This window comes from Pleurodeles waltl, chromosome 8, assembly GCF_031143425.1.
Source record: "Pleurodeles waltl isolate 20211129_DDA chromosome 8, aPleWal1.hap1.20221129, whole genome shotgun sequence".
Classification (NCBI taxonomy): Eukaryota; Metazoa; Chordata; class Amphibia; order Caudata; family Salamandridae; genus Pleurodeles; species Pleurodeles waltl.
Window position 1 is genome coordinate 1,305,899,716 of NC_090447.1, and position 20,742 is coordinate 1,305,920,457.

The window sequence follows — 20,742 nt, forward strand, 5'->3', positions numbered from 1 at the left end:
TATGAGTGTTATGTCATCAGTTAAATAAATGTGAAAAACAGCCATTGTCATTTATTCTCAAGACACAAAATAAATATGGATAATTGCTGCTAAGATGGGCAAAATATAAATATGGATAAATGCAGCCAGAAATGTTAAAAAATATATAAATACTATAAAAACGGGAGCCCTATCTATAATCCTTTATTTAGCAAATTCCTATAGTGCATGGTCACCCAAGGTACAGATACACTTTTATCAGGTTAAAAGTGAAAGCAACACAAGGTCTTCCATGGAACTGATAAATGTTGAAGTGACATGTATTGGCATAGAAGGTTCTGGGTAAAAGAGTTAGTTAGGACAGGGAAGAATTGAGGAGGTGGTAGAAGCTGAAGAGAGGGGGTGGAGGTAGGTTGGGAGGAGGGGTTTGCAGGACTAAGGGGAAGAGGCAAAGATATGTAGGTGATGACGAAAGTGAGGGTGGAGGAAGGGTAACAGCTTTAAGGATTTCTATCCAACACTTCCAACAGGGAGTTGAGGCTCAGAATAGTGCTGCAAAAAATGTGTGTTACACGGTCAGGTATAATTTCAACAGGTGAGTCTGGTTGTCAAAACAAGAGCACGGTTTGTGCAGTGCTAGGTGCAGTACGAGGTGGAGGTGGCTCTCGAGATTTAATGCTATAAAGCATAGGAGGCTGAGAATAAAGATGTTTCCAGCAAACATTTTTCTCTGCTTCTCAAGTTCCTGAAACCACCAAATGTCTTGAAAAGGTTAGTCAAGTAAGACATAGCTTTTGCATAGACTGCTTTGAAAGTTAAGCATCCCAGCTTCACATTGATTCTGGCCTCAAAGAGCCAGTGCAGATCTCCAAGCATTGGGGAGATGTGGTTGAAACTCTTGGTCTAAGAGAGTACTCTGGCTGCTGCATGTAAGATGGTGTAGGAAGCTGGCTCTCTATAAGATACACTAAAAAGAAGTACACCATGCAGAGTTCAGTGGATCCCCAATTGGCTTGCAGAGGTGAAAGTAGACAGGCCTAATGTTCTATTTTGTGGTAGTGTGGGCGAGAAGTTAGGTTTATCAGAGGGTAGCGCTAAGCATTTGTTGTACTCACAGAGGCAATAAATGAGACACTCAAAGAATAACTCTGAGACCAATTTAGAACAATAGTTCTTTTTATATACGTTTCAAACCCAAAAACGTTGTAATCGGGTAAGTAGACTTTTAAGCATAACTACTTTGCAATTTCAGAAATCAACACTGTAAGGAAATGCCTCCTTGGCATGGTTACCCCCTGACATTTTGCCTTTTGTTGATGCCAGTTATGATTGAAAGTGTGGTGGGACCCTGCTAACCAGGCCCCAGCACAAGTGTTCTTTCCCTAAACTGTACCTTTGTTTCCACAATTGGCACAGTCCCTTGTAAATCGTACCCCTGGTACCAAGGGCCCTGATGCCAGGGAAGGTCTCTAAGGGCTGCAGCATGTTTTATGCCACCCTGGGGAACCCTCACTCAGCACATGCACACTGCCTCACAGCTTGTGTGTGCTGGTGGGGAGAAAATGACTAAGTCGGCATGGCACTCCCCAGAGTGCCATGTCCACCTCACACTGCTGACTGTTTTTTTTTAGATTTTCATGTTCTCTATTGGCACAACTATGTAGAGAGAAACAAAATTATAATTCAGAAAAAAACATACATGTACAATTTTCAGGAAAAGTAACTGCCAGAAAATACATGTACGAGAACCCAAGTACACTATGCAAAACACAACATGAATAGAGAAATCTCGAACTCAGTGCTTAATCACAATTTTAGAATGCCAAAAGTGAGGAATTTTGGATAAGGATGATTGGCCTGTAGCATAGAGAAAATAAACCAGATTTTTTTTTTTTTTTAATGGAGTCCACTACCCTCCTCTCCAACCACCGTGTGCTGGTGGATTATGTTGTAGTGCCATGTGATATATAACGTGTATTCCGGAAGATTGTTTTTTGTGGAACGTGCAAGTTTTGACTTGTCATCTATCATGTCCGTTACTATGATTACATGACCCTGTGACATTTTTGGGTGTGCCAGCATTTCTATCTCAACTTTGCCATTTAGCCCTTACTTTGAACTGATCCAGCATTGGTTCCCCGGTGCGCTCTCGCTGGGTGTATTTTGTGTGGTTACCTCATTGTGTACATGGAACGGTGACCCCCCACTCCTGGCCTCCTATGCAATTATTGTGCTATAAGGGGGAGAGCAAATGATGCAGGAGATGAGTGGATGCAGCGCAATCAAGATACCCCCTCCCCAATATGTGTGCTCCATGCTATCAGATTCACGGCGGGCGCTCATCGTTCTTAGCCTCTAGTCTAGTGACAAATGTTTCCCAAGCGTCACTTCCCGAGTGGGTCTGGCCTCTGTCTCGCAGCCTGCGTAATACTTGATTCTCTGTACGTGCCCAACGCACGCCACGACTTAAGGTGCCTTAAGGGCCATCCAGTTCATTGCGATCAATCTTATGTACATTATGAGTGCTAGGTCTGCAAACCTATGAATGTATATGTGTTGTTTGTTCCTAATTCTAACACCCAGTAAACAAGATCTACGTTCTAGCGGGAGCAAATAATCAGTTATTTCTGAGATATCAGCTACTACTTCCCGCCACAATTCTTCTAGGGGACCGCACTCCCATACCATATGATAGAAGTGGGCCGACGGGGAGCCACAGCAGGGGCACAGAGGATTGGACGCAGGGAACATACGCCTCAAACGGGACGGTGATAGGTACGTCTGATGTATATGATTGAATTGGGTGTAGCGAAACCCGGGGTTCCTCAACACCTGTCGGGTGTGACCGAGGGCCTCCGACCAATCGTCAGGGAATAACGGATTCGGGAGAACAGCGTTTTCCAAACCATTTTGGGAGATCTGTTTAAGACTTTATAGAGATTTGTTATGACTTTAGTTTAACTGTCATACAACATGTGGTGTAGTGCTGGGGAAATGGCTGGTTCCTGGTTGCCCGACGTCCATGCCCTCCTGATTAGATGGCATATAGAGTAGTATGCTATGAATTGACCTGGCCCCACCGACGTAAGATCTTTTACAGCCTCAAATGACATCAAAACACCGTCCTCAAAGCAGTCTCCTACTGTTAATATTCCTGCCACTGCCCAAGCGGCAGCAGAGTACGCTCTGGTCGTGTTGACCCTTCCCAGAAGCTGTCCCAAGGGGATGAGGAGAGAGTATGGGGACCTCGTGCGTTTTTTTTGTATATACCGTTTCCAGCATTCGTGTGCAGCTATCATTAAGGGGTTACCAGTGGCACCCTTCACCAAGTTATTAAACAGCAATGTGAGCAACGGCACACCATGTAGCTGCGTGTTAACCCACGCAGACTCTGCTGATTCAGGCCTGTGCATCCAGTTCAGTACCCATTGCAGTTGCGCGGAGGCAAAATAAAGTTCGGAGTTGGGGGCGCCTAATCCGCCCTCGCTTAATGGCCGGTGTAGGGTGGCAAGTGCAACTCGAGTCCTGCCCTTTCCCCATATGAGTTCCAGTAGTAGTTTATTCAGTTCGCGAAAAAAGCTTTTGGGTACTGCGACCGGTAGTCCCGCGAAACAGTAAAGAAGACGGGGAAGTAGTAACATATTCGCCACCGCTACTCTGCCCAACGGTGACAATGGGAGCGAGCACCAAAAGCGCAAAGATCCTTTCATGGAGTTCAGCGTTCCCAAGTCCACAGGTTTATGATAAATATGGACTCCCAGGTATTTAAATGTGTCAAAAAACCACCTCAGACGCCCTGCAGGAGCATTCTCCCTCACGCCCAGGGGCCAAACAGTCAAGGGAAACAAGCAAAATTTGTCCCAGTTGACCTCTAATCCCGATATACCCCCATAATCATCTAACAGGGATATCACTGAAGACATCATCTCACTCCCCCTTTCCAAATATATCAATGCGTCATCCGCATATAACAAAATAATGTGATGCATTCCAGATCTGCACACCCCCCACTGCCTCTCCACTGCACGTAACCTAGTCGCCAATGGCTCCATCGCAATGGCGAACAGCAAGGGAGACAGTGGGCATCCCTGCCTGGTTCCTCTGCTGATGGGGAAGCTATCAGATATGATGCCTCCCGTTTTCACCCTTCACCCTAGCCCTGGGTTCAGCATATAATGTCTGTACCCAGCGTATGAAGCAGGGGGCCAAACCCCATATCATGCATGGTTGCAAACAGAAAGTCCCAGCCTAGCGTGTCAAATACCTTATCGATGTCTAATGACATCCCCACGTTATCGTATGCCTCAGGCGGAGTGTCCCCAATGACACTAAGCAATCTGTGAATATTTAGGAATGTATTGCGTTTTGGAATAAAGCCATTCTGGTCTTCATGAATTAAAGTGTGTATTATAGGGGCAAGTCTATTTTCCAATACTTTACCCAAGATTTTGCAATCTAGGTTGAGTAGAGAGAGCGGTCTGTACGACCTAACGTCTGTGAGATCCCGGCCCTGTTTAGGAAGGACCACTATCAGCGCCTCTCTTTACGATGGTGGGAGCAGACTGTGGGACCACGCCTCCTCGATCACTGCCAACAGAACAGAAAGCGGACATTGTTACTGCGCGACCTGCCCTCAGCACGTCTCCAAAGGGCTTTCACCTCAGAGTCCAAGCGTTGAATTTGTTTCTGGTTCTCTGAGACTATTGGGTCCATCCCGCCCAGCGTGACCTCTACTGTCCCGACTCTCTCCGCCAGATTATGATGATCCACCCTTAGCAAATTGAGGTCTTGAGATACTGTGTCAATTCTATTTTCAAGGGAAGATTTAGTGTCCATGATCGCTTGTAGGATTTTCTCAAATTGGGCCGAGTGGGATTGTAGCGTGGTTTCCAGGGACTGCAGACCAGGCACGTCTGTTGCCCACCCAGGAACACTGCGGGGACAGGACGCTCTTGGGCTTTAGCCGGCTTGGATTTCCCCGCCATGTCAGCCGGCTAGGATCCCTCCTCTGTGTTCTAAATTGTTCCTCCAGTGCGTGATCTGCGCCAAGCTTCGCCTGGAGATCAACACCCACGACCTAGTGAGAGACCACAGAGTGCGAGCCGGGGCCACCCCGAACCAGCAACAGTCACTGCAAGTAGGACAGCATAGAATCCAGGAGCCGCAGCTCCTTGTAGAAATGGTAATCAGTTGCGAGGCCGGTAAAACTGCCAAAGTGGCCTAGTCCTTCTTGATATTGTTGTGACGTTTGGGGCATCCCAGTGCCCAAATCAGGTAGTCCTGTTCACCCCCCTGCTTCCTTTGTGGGCCATTGTCTTGACACTATTTGATTATTTATGATGGTGTGGCTCACCACAAACGGGCCTTTGGTCTCTCAGATGCACTCCTTTCAACAGCGGAGTAGCGAGGAGGGGAGGAGATCCCCATTGTATGGATTTGAATTGTGCCCATCAGTTTCAGCAGCACCTTGCTCCCACGTGTTGTGTCACCAGTTTATGCAGCATCTCGTGACACCGGGAAGAAGGGGAAGGGCCCCCTGGCTGACAACGGCCCCTCTTGCTGGTGACCCCTCCCCCCCAGCCACTCACCGCACCCTCCTGTGTCCGGCCACTGCGACTGCAGTTCGCTTCAGGGCACCGCCCTGCCACGTCTCCTCCGTACGTGAGCCCCAGGCTCTGTCGGCCAGCAAGGCCTCACTCGCGTCAGAGGTCCGCAGGGACGCGGCAGCCGCCCCGCGTCGCTTCTGTGTGTTCCAGCTGGCTCCTGAGGGATTCTGCCGATCAGCGCTATGGGTTTCTGCCACCCCGGGAGCGGCGAGCAGGATAATTTGCTAGGCCCGGATCGGAGCCTACGTTTGAGGTGACTGCCGCGGCTGCCATCTTAGCCACACCCCCAGGTCACATGTATTTAAGTTACAAATTGTAGATCCGAGTCCTGATCACCCCTCCCAAAGTGGTAAAAATTTGATGACTACTGGAGGTTACCCATGTATCTTTCAGCTCCTGGTGTCTGTAAAGTTGGTACTCTGTACTGCCTCCGCCACTACTGTAATAAAACTTTACTTTTCCATCTCCTGGACCTAGGTTCCATCCGTTGCTTTTCAGCAAGGAATAAAGAACCTTAGCCAGCACTCCTCATTCCCGAAACAAAATTTTCTTCTATCAGATCGTCTAATTTTATCTCAGGTCATTCTTCAAATGCTGCGGAGAACTGGCAAGCCTGTGGTGGTTTCTAAAATGCTAAGTGACAGGACTTCTGAGATGCTACCAAGCGTGTGCTTTTGGAATGCACAACTGCTAGCCTTGGAAATTGGCTGTGTGCTAAGCTGTGTGGCATGGGCCCCAATGCAAAGAATGAACTGCACCTCCCCACTGCTGACTGAATTCTAAAATGCAGCAATAATCAGGGTTTAGTGACCCCCTTCAGGCCTTTGAGTCCCAGTGCCACTACTCTTGCTGCACCAAAGGAAGCTATGCACCTGGTGCTAAGGGACAGCGTAGCAGGTGAATTTCAGAAAAGTTTGAAGGGGGGGTGGCATAGTTTATTTCACCAAGAGCTTCCGCCTGCCTAAATCACATTACTAAACACAGTCTACAAAACTTTCAAATGGTAGTTGTTTATGCTGGAGCATCAGCATTGACTTTTAAAGCACCCAGAATCCCTCTGCACATATAGCGCCTATAAATGTAGCAGCAAGACAATGTGTGGGTGCTCTGCATTTAGTAAGCCAGAATGAGTTTCAATGAGTTTCAGTGATTAGAAGTAGCTCTCACAACACAAACGTTTGGAGACTGCAGTCCCTAGAATCGGACTTGGAGTGCCTTACTTCTGTGGACTGCTTCTCATTAGTCTGGAAAGAGGAGATAATCCAAGAAACAGAGACCTGCAACCACTGGGAATTCCAGTCAGCTGGAACTGGAGTTTGATGCAATACTTTGTGGTGGTAGGAAAACACATTCTCACTTGAATTTAAAGCCTGGTGTCCAAGGAGCAAGGAAATATTTAACAAGATGAATTTACAATGCAGGACCTCAACAAAGTAGCCTAGTGCTGAATGGAATTGCTTAATCAGCTAACATGCTTGTTCAGTTTGCATTTGAAAGGCAATTTGATTACAAATAGCTGTAGGATGGACAAAGGGAGCCCAGACTTGTTAACAGTGCAACACAGCCAACTGTACTTTCCCAGTTCGCAGTCACCCCCTGGCCTTAATGCCTTCAAGGCAGTGTTAAGAGGTTATTGCATCCTCTTTTACATGTCTAGGATGTCAAAACACAACAGTCATCTGCCTTCACAGCTTCTGGGAGTGGCCGATAATACAGTCCTTTACAGTAGTTTGTTCTGTGTAATGGCACGTATCCTGGGCTGGCCAATCTGACAGACTCCTAAATAAATTTTCCTTCAAATCTTTGAAGGTATATGTGCTACACAATACACCTCTTTTTTTATATGAATCTAATACTTGCCTGAAGATCATTTTCAATCACTGAAGAAATACTGTCCTTCCTCTTCTACATAGATGGTTAAAGGACATGTATAAATTCATGTTTTATTTTTAGGAATGATGTTGCAAAATGAATCATATATTGATTTCAATGGCGCAATCTATGACCAGCTCATTTAACAAGGGCAGTTCCTAGGAGGGAGAAAAAAGTTACAATGATTAAGGGTCACCAAGTGTACCAAACCTGTATGACTGGCTTGTTGTGTAGCCATTTTAGTTATAGCTTCATGCACGTTATCTTAACATACTAGGCCTGCAGCTGTGCACTTTAACCTAGATATATTTTATTCGGTTTCCCTTTATTATTACAATAGGCACTTTTACGGTCTTGTTTTATTTTCTCTCTAACTGTTTTTGCCTAGGCCAGCACTTTGTTCTCAAACAAGACATTCTTGCTCACTCTGCTTTTCCAAGGCTGCAGTAAGATAGGTTGCTGGTGAACGTGGTGTTGAGTTTTGTCTCTGACATTCATAGAATACACACATCCTTATGTATGGACATTTTATCAGAACATCAGCTGTTTTATTATAAAAAACACTTCCTTGTCCCTTACACGTTAGAGGGATATTCCAGCCAGAGAACCACAACTGTATTCCGATTGCTGAATGCTTCGCTACAGCTGCTTATGCAGACTTCAGGCCTTTTCTCAGGTATGGGGGATGATGTATTCCCAGGGGAACCTGAAGGGCAGAATTAGAACGTAACAAGCTGTGCTCTGTTGTAGCCTCGGTAGGAATTAGTCCATTGACTCTAGTGACAATATGGTAGTGTTATTTCTATGCTTAACTCGCTTTGTCACAATTTTAATCTCGTCCTAGTTATTACAATCCATGCTTTGCTATTTAAGATGCAGTCGCTTTATTTAAGCATTATTGAGACATGTACTGCCTCTGTTTGTCATTGTGTATGTGAGACTAATGTAAATGAGAGAAACCGATGAGACCTGAGTGACCACGGTTTCCCTGAGAAATCAATTATATCATGCGCTCGGCTGCCCAATCATCCCTACCTTTGGGTAGAGATGAGGTACTGCTAGTTAGCCGGAGCAAAACCCGGAATGGAGCGGCAGGCGTCACCTGTAGTGGGTAAGACTCAGTCTCCCACACCGCATGCAATCCTGCAGCTCAAAATCCTTGAGTCATTAGAATAATGAGAGAACTACGCAACAGGCTCATCCAGCCCCTTCAAATGAAGAGGCAAAATCGTCTACGGCAACCTTTTAAGGCTCAAGTTGAAACCCTTCCAACAAGAACTAAACATACAATGGAATGACAGTCCAAATCACAAGACTACTGACACAAGCACCATTGTGGTGGGGGTTTCCTGCTAACCTCAAGGCAGGTCTTCCGTTTCAGCATTTTTAAGACAGAGTACTGCTATCAATGGATGCATTTAAAGATGGCTGAGGATCTCATTTGCAAGAGCTGTTGATCAGATGCCGCTAGTCAAACACAAAAAAGATGCTATATATCAGCGTACTGATTCTCCGAGCCATTAAACTACACCTACAAGCATTCCTCACAAGACTAGCAGGTCAGGCAGTACAACATCTGTGTTTTACACAGCAAAATAAAGGGGAACACATTATTGACCTCTCACCGAAGGGGTTCAACTGCTATTGGATTAGGCGATTTCTCAAAAAGTCAACATTGCTGTGAAACACCTGCTCGGGTGCCACAACAATCAAGCAGATGTGCTTAGTTGACAACTGTCAACCTGCCATGAGAGGGATCACCACAAGGAAGAAGTCACCCATATCATCCAACAATTGGATCAACACATGGTAGATTTATTCGCCATCCATTACAACATAAAATGCTGGTGCTTTGCCAGCACATATTGAAAAACAGTTACAATGGGCAATGCCAGTTCGAGATAATGTTCCAGCTTCTTTCCACAGGCCTTTTCTCCGTTTCATTTGATCTCCGGGATTCTGAGAAAGGCAAAGATAGATCACAGCACTCTGATCCTCATTGCTCCATCGTGGCCACGCCAGTACAGCTACAGCGAAGTCCTGCATCTATTGGCATGTCCAGTGATAGCACTGAAACCACACTCTAGACTCGTCTCAGGACACCGCAAAGAGATACTACACCACAACATCAAGTTGTTGAACCTATACAGCATGGTACCTGACCACCTACATTTCAACCACTCAGATTTACCAACAGAATGTAGGAACATCCTTAAAGACTTACACTGCAAAAATAAAATAAGCAAATCTGTATCTGGTATAAAAGCCAAGTGTTTCATCCACTTCATATACGATGACACCAAATACTCCCATATTTGTTGCATCTACCCAAAAACAGTCTAAAATATTCACCAGTGTGAGTCCATCTAGCAGCAATATCACGATTTAGAAGAACACGTCACCTCATCAACTATGTTCTCCCAGAGCATCATAAAACAATTAATGAAAGGAACTGTACAAGCAATTCCATCTGTGTGCAGCACCCTCCAACATCATGTGAGTTCATCACTGTTTTGAGTAAACTGATGTTGGCTCCATTCGAGTCAATCTACAAGGCAAACCTAAAGTTCATCTTATGGAATACGGTGCTTATATACTGGCATTTATATCACCAAGGACGATAGGAGAGATGCAAGCATTTACTGTCAAATCACCTTTTCTACATTTCACAAGGGGCAAAGTCTCCTGTGGACCAACCTTAAATACATACCTAAACTCCCTACTGACTTTTGCTTACTCTACTAGGGTAATGTCATCCCAGGGTGTCAAGTCAAGGAGAAACCAGACCATTGAATTTTGCACTCACCATAATTTGTTTAGGAAATATTTCTGGAAATCAAGGTTTACACCTTTCGGGTAATAATCGCAAGCAAGCACAAATGTGGTTTAAACTCTATGGAGGAAACCTAGGAAGGAGCATATCTGTATTAGAATCCTGAGCAAACAGAGGTTTTCACTACAACTTGTATTTATGGTTCCACAGAAATATCAGAATCTAGGATGATTCCAAGGGTCTTCCTTGTTTATCAAGGGGAATGCCTGTGTATAATCGGAGAGGTTCCTTTTATTTTTCAAGGATGGCTTTATCCCATAGAAAAAGAGATGGGAGCCAACATGCAAATCCTTAAAACATTCAAAAGTAACTTCAAAGAGTGCCCATAGATGGTTAAGGTATCTGAATGCAGGAACAGGATTATCAAGAAATGTGGGGGAAGAACTGACATGCATTCCAAGATGAAACTGAAAGGGTTGATCAATATTAACGCTGTGGTCAGTAATCCATTGTATTGGTCAGAGTTCCAGTAGCAACTGTTCTCCTACGTTCCTCTGCGACTGTCTTTTTGGACATCTGCTGGTTTTTGATCAGGTACACAAGGCACTGTCTGAGCATATTCATCATTATCCCTGAAACCTAATCACTGCATATCGAAACTAGAGGATTGATAGTTTTGACATTTGAAGTATCTAAAAAAAAAAAAAAAAAGACTTTGAAGTAAAAGCTTGTCCAGACACTGAACTTAATATGTCATTTGATGTGTAACTTGTTTCTCGATGTCTAACCTATCACCAACTCCTTGTTTAACTTTTGACAGCTCAATCAAGATACTCTGTGAAAGTTAAGTGTTGGAAGCAAACATTTGGTTGAACCACCTACAGTACAACACTATTGTGGTGGCAAGATGCATTTAATGTTATAATTAATGCCCAGTAACCTCTGACTGCAGACAGGCATGCAAGGAAAGGCCTCACACAGGTTAAGATCTATAATGAACGTTTCGATTAGGTACCAGAGCACCTTAGGGATTTTCAACAGTCATATTGAACAATGCAGGTCAATGCAGAAAAAACATTTAGACGTAAAAACAAACTTGGATTGTATTTTAGGAATAGGAAATTCTAAAAACTTAAGATGATAGAAAAAACGTTGTTTTATAGTGTGGAACAGACTGCACATAACCGGCATTTGCAGCTGCTTATAGGAACTGCACACAGGAACATTGTTTGATATGATGCATTATGTACCTCTAGGAAAATCTACTTCAATGTCCAGGTCTGGCTCATAGGGAACATCAAGAAGAGGTGTAGGCATATCTGTACTAATGGTCTGAAAGGCATCCACTTCATCCTCATCTGAAAGGTAAACATTAACAAAAATCAGTTCCGTAATCATTATTGCCACACTTCTCAGTTGTGGCAGCAAAATAGACTTTACACAACTAATCTTTGCTGATGCTAAAATAAGAGGTGAAAATAAAAATGATGCTTATAACAATGGGTCAACAGAATCATAATTTACAATAAACCTCCAATCTCTTGCAGTTACTCCCCTTCAATAATACACTGCAGCCCCATGTATCAGGCTGGTGAGGTAATCAGAGACAAATGACTTGTGTAGGACGTCTTATCAATTTATTTTCATCATTAGTAAAATGGTCTAGAAAGTGATGCATGACAGGATTGCAAACAGAGACCCAACAATAAATGCAACAAAATATTGGGAACATTTCACAGCATACTGTGATCAAAAGTAGGTATATTCACCACCTCTGTGATTTTTCTCTTGAACTACCAAAATTCAAAAGTCACTAACTGCTTTGCTGAAAGTGCTTTCCAAACAAGTGTCCTTGCTCAACTGTAATAGTAAAATTTTGCAGTAATCTTTTTCTTCTACTTTTAATGTAATATTGATGCCTAATCGGTTTGTCATTAATGGCTGTGCTACAAGTGTTTTAAGTGTTTTCCTATAGTGTTATATTTGCTAAATTACAACAACATAACTAAACATCTGAGGAATGATTTTCATATACCTTTATGTACTCTATTGCTGTAACTGTTAATCAATACATTAATTATAATTTGTAATAAGAAAATTAGTTAAAAAATATAAATGCTTTTAGTCTGATAATATATTACCAAAGAAACTTTAGAAAGTATATTATCTGAAAAAGAGTGAATCATAATATGTAAGTCAATACCCAGATAGACTGGTATGTGATTAAGGCTGTACTGCGCCACTGTTGGAATGGAACATCCCCAGCATGGTGTTACCGGCTTGTATTTCTGTTATGAGAGATCAGAGTTGTAAATCACCTGGCATTCAGATATTTCTTGGCAGCACATACAACAATCATGCATGTGTGCCATGCCTATGGTTTTCACCATAGTTCTGAAATTCAGAAGCCAGGTCTGTGGCCTTCAGATGTGCACTAAGGATGAACCGCTAGTCAACATGGTACTACTGTTCATATACTGGTCTTATACATTAATCAGTGGTGGCACTGTACTATTTTTTCTGATTGACAGTAATGCCTCTAGGAAGCTGGCACTTTATATAGAATACCAAAAAAAGGTATACAGTGCAAAGAGTCCAGGTATCCCTATAAGTGGGCACAGGAGCTTGCTCTAGCATTTCTAAGGTACTCTCCTAGGGGGTAATGTGGTCAAGCAGCCTTAGGCTCATCAGAAAGGAGTGATAGACATCTGCTTAGTGCACACAGTTAAATGATACACACCACTCAATAAGGAGATCCACACCAATTTATAAAAATAACACTTATCTTTATATAATGTTAGGGACCAAGATCATCGTGATGAGGTGAGTAAGTTTTGAGTTAAGAATTTTTACAGGTTTGAAAAATCTAAAGCGGTAATGTCATCCCATGGAGGAAAGGAGTATGCTGCATACAGGTACTTTTCAGTGACCTACAGGGCCAATAATCCGGACTTAAGTTGAGTAGGGGGCAGGGTCCAAGACCGCATCTAACAGTTCACCTCAGGCAGCACTAGGGCAGCCGGGTGCAAGTCAGCGTTGGGCGCCCCGTTGAAGCCAAAGGGAATCGGTCCAGTCAAAAAGAGGCTGCAGGCTGGGACTGGGGGACAAGTCTGGCTGAACCAACAAGGGGCTCACGTCTCACGATGCTCAGGGACATGGGGACACCTTTGCTCCTCTTCTCCTCCAGCCTGGGCAGCCGAGTGAAGAGGTGTCCCGAGGCATCACGTTTTTGTCACCGGAGGCACTTGTGGCAGAGGGAGGCTGCACAAAGAGGCTACAGGCAGCATCAGGAAGTCCACAGTTGGCAAATGGATCTGGAAACCATGCTGGCACCACTGCCCAATTTGGGCTAGGGTGCACAGGTGCAGTGGTGGTTTCTGGTATCAGGTTTTTGGCGGTCTGGAGTCCACACAGCTCTTTTGGGGTACCTGCAGGGGAGCAGCTCCGCCACACCACAGGAGTCCCTGGGTTTCGAGTGAAAGCTGGCAGTTCTCCCACGCTTTTGGAGGCACAGGTAGCTGCAGGTCTTTGGCAACCCCTCCCCAAACAAAGTTGGCGCCAAGTCAGTTGCTGGTCTTCTATTCTTGCTTATGTGACTCTTCAGTGTCCGTCTTCTTCTTTCATGTCAACAGGATCTGATTTCCTGGTGCCAGGGGCTCCCCATAACACTAGATTAAAAGAGTTTAGGGGAGTGTAGGGTAATAGCCAATGGGCTACATACCACCATGGTCTCTACGCCCCCTTTATGACCACTTCCTGCAGGAAGTGAGCATAACCCTGGTCCACAGTTCCTAATTCTGCCATCACCAGGATGGCAGACTTTTAAATTTTGCATCCACATCAGGCAGCCTACCTTAGGTGGTGGAACTAGCCCGAGGGAGGACACGCTTTTCTGACTACTAATTGTCCCACCTGTCCATGTACCAAATGGACCCTGGTCCATGGGATGGACATCCACTCACCGCGGAGGGAAGCCAGATTTCCATACCAAAGGCGGTGGCCTCTTTGAAGCCCCCTGACTTGGAATACTAGTTTACAGGTCATCCTGTTGGAAGGGGTGTATAACACCCCTTTGTTCCTAACAGCCCTAGATCATGGGCTCTCACCCCTGGGGGTCAGAAACACACCTGTGGTTGCAGGCTGGTCAGAACCAGCCAGCCAGCCACCACACAGGTAGTAGGTAGGTTTTGAGGGAGCAGATGTAGGGTGTCCTCTAGGTGCATGTATTTATTAAATCCATCAATGGAATCCGAGTGGGTTTATTAATACAAGATGTTTGATAACAGACATCTTTTGTTTCAGTGAAGCCATCATGTAGATGGGGAACTCGTTTTTACCAGTGTCCAGCACATGTACTTAAAATGGCTTACCTGGTCACTTGTACGAACAGTAATTGAACTGGCCAGCACAGGGGCATATTTGCTCACGCACATGTAGTATAGTGCACCCTGCCTTAGGGTTGTAAGGCCTGTTATATGGGTGACTTACCTATACTGCCTGGAGTGTCTGCAGGCATGTCACACAGGGATGTGTGTCCTGTCGGGTTTTCACTTTTGTTTGCACCAAGACACACAGTCTGCATGAGATAGGTGAGGGATCCCTTGAGGTGGCACAATACACAATGCAGACATTAGGGACCCTCTTTGGCAACCAATTTGAAATAATACGACTCAGCATTTTTAACATTGTCACCAGAAAAATATGCACATTTTTCAGAATATGTTTTAGAGCTCCCTTGTGGTGGAGTTGGACAATGTTCCCATTGTGTGTAGTTAAAAATAGTTATTGGGGTACTTGCTCTGTGAATGAAATGGTGTCCATAATAATTGCAGCAAAACATGTCACCATAATTCTCTTTGGATTGATAAACATCCCCACTTTCAATATAATACTGCAATTCAGTCATCAAAGAATCACCTCTGTTTTCACATCCCAGTCATCAGAAACAACTCCAGGTAATATTACATCTTTCATGGAAATTTTAAACACATATGGTATTTGAATGACCTCTGTCGGGCCGTGTATATATAATGTGACTTTATCCCAAACAATCCCATCAGGAATTGGTATTGCAGAAATGTTCACGTAAGACAAGTCTCTACGGACCTTAAGAGAAGAGAAATGAGGTTTTAGGATCTCATCCACCAGTTCAACTTTTGGTCGTTCAGGAAGGTAATGACCATGTATTAATGAAGAATGTAATAACAAAGCCAATCCAAAGGAGGAAAACCAGTATAGTCAAGGAAAGCCGCAGATAGTTCCACGGGAAAATAAAGTAATTTGTTTTAAGCCAATTTATCAGCTTACGTGTTTTTGGCAGTTCAGATGTAGAAGAGGTAAATGAGTCTGAAAAGGTGTCATTAATGTCAGCAAAGTATCCAGAAGCAGTACATTCAAAAACTGGAGCCGTATTTGAAAGAGGAGAACTGGTAGGGGTCTCCCGCGGTGGTTCACTGTAAATGATGCCATCCGTCTGTGTAGAAGTTGAATCAAATATCAGCAATTTCTGTGCTGTTTGTTGTAATAGATGTTAGAGGAGCTAAGGCAAGATCATTTTTCACCCTCTGCAAGGTCAGAGAGGTGTCAGCGTTGCTGCTCAAAACTTGTAGAGGGACATCTTGATCAGTAGTGAGAGGGACTCGGGAACTACTGATTGCTCCTCTTGGTATGCTGTGCAGGATCGGCCACATAGTGTAACTTTACATTGTCGATTGAGACACAGCAGCTTTCTTTAGCACCATGCAACTGTGGTAGAATGACAGTTCTGGTACAGTGTATTCCAAGGACTGGGACTGGTGCATGATAAGAAGGACCAAACGCCTGTTTCACAGCAACTTTTTCACACACTAGATCCCCAACCATTGGAATCCAGTCTGTTGGTATTATTGGTACATCCTTAATTCCTACAGAGGCAGCACTGGTAGAAGCGTTGTCGTCACGGAACTGTTGTAATTCCAGCAAGACAGTGACACATTTATGTCAAAAGGTGTTTCTGTCGCCTCCACGTCAGGACCATCAAGATCTGGAATATACATTTGAGTTCCAAACAGGCACTTGTATGAAGAACGACCCCCAAGGGACCTTCTAGGCAGATTATTAAGTACTCTCTGGACTCCATACAGGTGATTAAGCCAACTACGACCCGTACCTAATACCCTGACTGTTAAGGATTGCTTTAAAAATCTCAGTTTCGTCGCTCCTTGACGCTATTTCCCTGGTGATGAAATGGAGACGAGTAATGGAGTGGGACCACTAACGAAGCCATGGCGTCCCTGAATGCACTTGAGGCGAAAGCAGGGCCCTGGACCGAGTGGAAAGCCGCAACTGCATATGTGCCGATAAAGACTTGCAAATCTTTAATAACAGTCCGAGCATCAGCTGAGCATTGTGGCCACACTCTTAGAAATGTGAAGCAGGAGTCAACAGTGACCAAGATGTTTTTGTATGCACTGTCCGGTGTTAGGGGACTGCAATGGTCCAAGTACACACATTGCAATGGTCTGTTTGAAATTAGGAGGGACGTCCGTAGTGGGCACCTTAATTTGTTGGCAGAAGTCACAACAAAGTACATACACTGCTTGGTCTGTTTGTATAGACCTGGCCACCAATAACGTCCTTGCAAAAAAATGATACTGTAGCTGCCACACCAGCGTGGGCGAGGGCTACCCCCTCATGCGCTTCTTTAATCAACTCTGGTCTTAGGTCTTTATTGGGAATTACTCGAACTCTCATGTCTGGTATTTTTACTTCTGCGTCAAGAAAGCCTCCCATGTGGTAGGAATATTTAGCAGGAAATGCCTTTGGAAGGGCACGCCTTCAGCCGTGGATTTCACGGTAGCCCATGTCATTGTCCAGTTTCGTTCTAGAACGAGTTACTGCAGCAACAGAAGCCGTAGCTACTGCTGATTTGGCTGCTTTATCAGCCAATCTATTTCCAGCAACGTGTTTTCCAACGCACTGGCGTCCGTATGTACCACATGGACATTTGGTAGCGTTTCCTTCAGATCCGCTACTTTCCCCCACAGAAGTCTGTGTTTGATGGTGTTACCTTTGCAATCTCTGAACCCATTCTGGCGCCAGCAATGCAGATATTCGTTGAAGGACTGGGCACAATAGTACAAATCTCAGACAATCATTGTTAGCTGTGCAGGATCCGTATGTTCCAGTGCCATTACTAGAGCCTTTGGCTCCACCAGTTGTGCAGTGCAAGCCCCTAGGGTTAGCGTGAACGTATGTTATGGACAGAAATTATTACCCTCCATATAGATGCTTACGACTGCACAAGCAGCGGAGTATTGATGCTTCGTGCTTATTGCAGGTTTTGCTGAGCCATCGGTGTAAAAGACTCTTTGATATTGATCAAAAGGCAATGTATTTGTCGGAACTGCGTATTCTAGTTCATATTGCAAAAATTCTTGAGTTTGTAACTTTGGGTCAAAAATGCAGTCGACATCAGTGGCTGTCAAAGACTTTGCGCATTGAATCCAACGCGGATGTAATGCTTTAGCATTTGGAACGCTGGCTTTGGTAACAGCCTCAAGGATTGGAATTGGAGATAGGACAATAATGCATTTCCCCTGGGCCAGTGGTCTTTCTTTAAAGACAGCCATCTGAAATGCAGTGAGAATTTTCCCAGTGGGAGCAAAGCCTTGCTATGCTGCTGAATACAAATGTGATTTGAATGCAATCGGGAACATCTCACCCTCATTTAAAGTTACATAGGTGAAAACAATGGCACCAGCGATTACTCTGATGACCAGATGTTTTGGAGTGTCCCTTGTGTGTAGATGTTGTGCTGCAAGCATGTCTGTTTGCAAAGCTCTGAGAAAGTATGTGGGTTTGACTGTCCAAAATTGATTGGAAAAGTCAGGACTTATTAAGTCATATCAGGGTTTTATGCGTGATGCGTAACCTGGAATGTAAGTTCTGCCAACATTTAGAAAACCCAATTGGGACTGGAGTTTTTTTTAATGGTATTTGGAGGCTGTAACTGTGCGCATTTTTTCCAAGAATTGTGGCGCTAGGCTCTTTCCTTCACTTGATAGCTCGTATCCCAAAAACAGGACGTTAAGGAAGGCTATTTTTGTTTTCTTGAAGTTGAATTTATAGCCGAATTTGGCAAATCCCACAACAATGCGGGCTAACCGTCATAGATGTTGCAGTAATTCATCATCCATGAGATAAATATCATCTACATAGGACAATGCTTCAGGATCAATGTCGTGTAATATTGAAGTCACACGAGCCGCAAGCAGTCCTGGACTGTTCTTGTACCCCTGTGGTAAACTACAGAATTTTTCTGGGAGCCTAGTGCACTGAAACTTGTTAGGTCTCTACTCTCAGGCACTATATTTTGGCAGACTAAACCACTGGATATATCCAGTGTTGTTTTGTATATTTTGCCCACTTTGTTGTTCATAAGTGCTGTGCTGTGAGAGATTTGTATAGCATATGTGCGTGTATTACTGTTTAAGAGTCTCTAATCTAAGACTAGTCTGTACGAATGGTCCAGTTTAGCTACAGGGAATAAAGGATTATTCACTGGTGAGACACAGGGTTTGATCACGCCCTGGTACTCCAGTTGTGTGAGGATTTCCCTCACGGGTGCGCTAGCATCATGTTCTATTGGATACTGTGGTTGAGGTTGGTGTAGGTTCTTAATAGGAATTACATGATAGGGGGAATCTTTATCCCACCCTGCGTGGTTGCGAGATAACGCGGGTGCCTGCACCAATGCCCAATCGATGGTGTAGGATTCTGCCAGCTCATCGGGAAGAAGAGGCAAAAAAGAAGGTTTGATAACATCTTCCCCAGATGGGCAAGTACGGAGAAATTCAGGTGGCCAATCCCTTTCGGCTAGTAGAATATCATATATGTTTACGACACGGTCGTGAAAAATTGCATCTATTGTGCCTTCAATGTCTCCTTCTAACTGTAACGTTACTTTGTACACCCTATCAGGCGTGGAGACACGCATGTCGCAGTTTCAACTTGTAAGAAGTCATCAGTTGCTTTCACCTCCAGATGCTCTTGAAGATTCCGGCAAAATATTGTGACCTCTGCCTCGCTGCATAGCAGCGCTAATGCCCACGTCTTGTTCTTCAATAGAGCCCTCTTTTCGAGTGGCATGACAAATAGCACCTGCCTCCACTTTTTTCTTTTTGAATTGGGGTTTTTGTTGGGTAAGTTTCTCTTATTTTTTAACAGAAACTTCTGTAGAGCGTTGGGATTCCCGTCTCGGTTTCACGTACTCTATTCTTCACTCTGACCTCCCACCTCTCTCACTGCATTTTTCCGGTAAGCCCTGAAAGGAACAAGATTGCCGTGTATCAGTATATTGATATCTGTCAGGCGTTTTTAATATTATCTCTATTTCTGAGATCATATCTATTCTGTGGGGTCTCCATATGCGGAGATTCTCCCCTTTCTTTTTTAGGTGTTTGTTGTTTCTTATCCCAGCATTTCTTAGAACCCTCAGGAGCTTGCTTGGTAGAATCTTTATTAGCTTTAACCTGAAACTGTGGTTTTGTGGGTCTGGTCCCAAGACTATCTCGACCAATACTACTGTAGAGTAGGTCTCCGTGTTAATTTTTGGCAGCTCATGTTCTTGATCCTGTGGAGGAACATCCCAGAGACGCATGAGCACTGCTAGTGCAACTGCATCACCTTTAAGGTTACTCAGTATAATGGAAGATACACTGGCAAAATTGCTCATAAGTTGCATCCTCAAGTCCAGGACTGGGCAGCCCCGTATTCATCTTGAATTTGTTTTAACATCTCCGATAAATTGGGTGTGCCATGTGCGGTAGTATAGAGCGTGGCAAATACCGTGCCCCAAGTCTTGCAGTTATCTACTGTGGGAACCATTCTAAATGGCAAGCACAAAGTTAATATTCTATGCTTACCCTGAGGTCCTGTATGGGGAAATACTGTTTCCAGTGCATTTATTTTTTGAGCTAAGCAAAACAGAATCTCTTTTCGTTTGGCGGGTACTTTACGCATGATCTAATGTACAGTCGCAGGATTAATGCCTGGAGTTACTGCATGTGGTTGTGCCTGGGCAGCACATGCTTGGTTTGTATTTAATGTTTGCATTACAAACTGTACTAATCGTCTGTATACTGCTGTACGTTCAGCATTAAAGCGCCAGACTTCAGCTACCGTCAAGGTTGCTGCAGGAGGGTGCGGTGTATATGTGGCCAATAAAGGCCAGGTAGGACTATCATTACTTAGAGGACCTAACATGTACGATTGTATGTGGTAGGGCGCCATCAAGCCAACTATTATGTTCTTGATAAGACAGAGGTATTTCTAGATTTGCATATGCTCTATATTGTGCAGTGATGTTTGCAGGTGTGTAGTGGTGAAATGTATTTGTGTTCCCATCAGCTGCTGGAAATGTGAACCAAGAATAGAAAATTTCTGTTCTGTAGGCTGGATGAGCCTCAACAACAAATGTAACAGGACCCCCCCCAGGGTCGTTAGGCCATGTGCCAATAGATGTGCAAGAAA

At 44.2% G+C, this 20,742-nt stretch overlaps 1 protein-coding gene across 3 annotated transcripts in view; it reads right to left on the reverse strand.

Annotated features, from left to right (window-relative positions):
* Positions 1-20,742, reverse strand: part of ZMYM2 (zinc finger MYM-type containing 2) — an 851,515-nt gene that overhangs the window by 284,062 nt on the left and 546,711 nt on the right. For all 3 annotated transcript variants that reach the window (XM_069202286.1, XM_069202285.1, XM_069202287.1), the window contains exon 16: positions 11,481-11,588. In XM_069202286.1, coding sequence (XP_069058387.1) covers positions 11,481-11,588 — 108 coding nt within the window. The remainder of the gene's footprint in view (positions 1-11,480; positions 11,589-20,742) is intronic.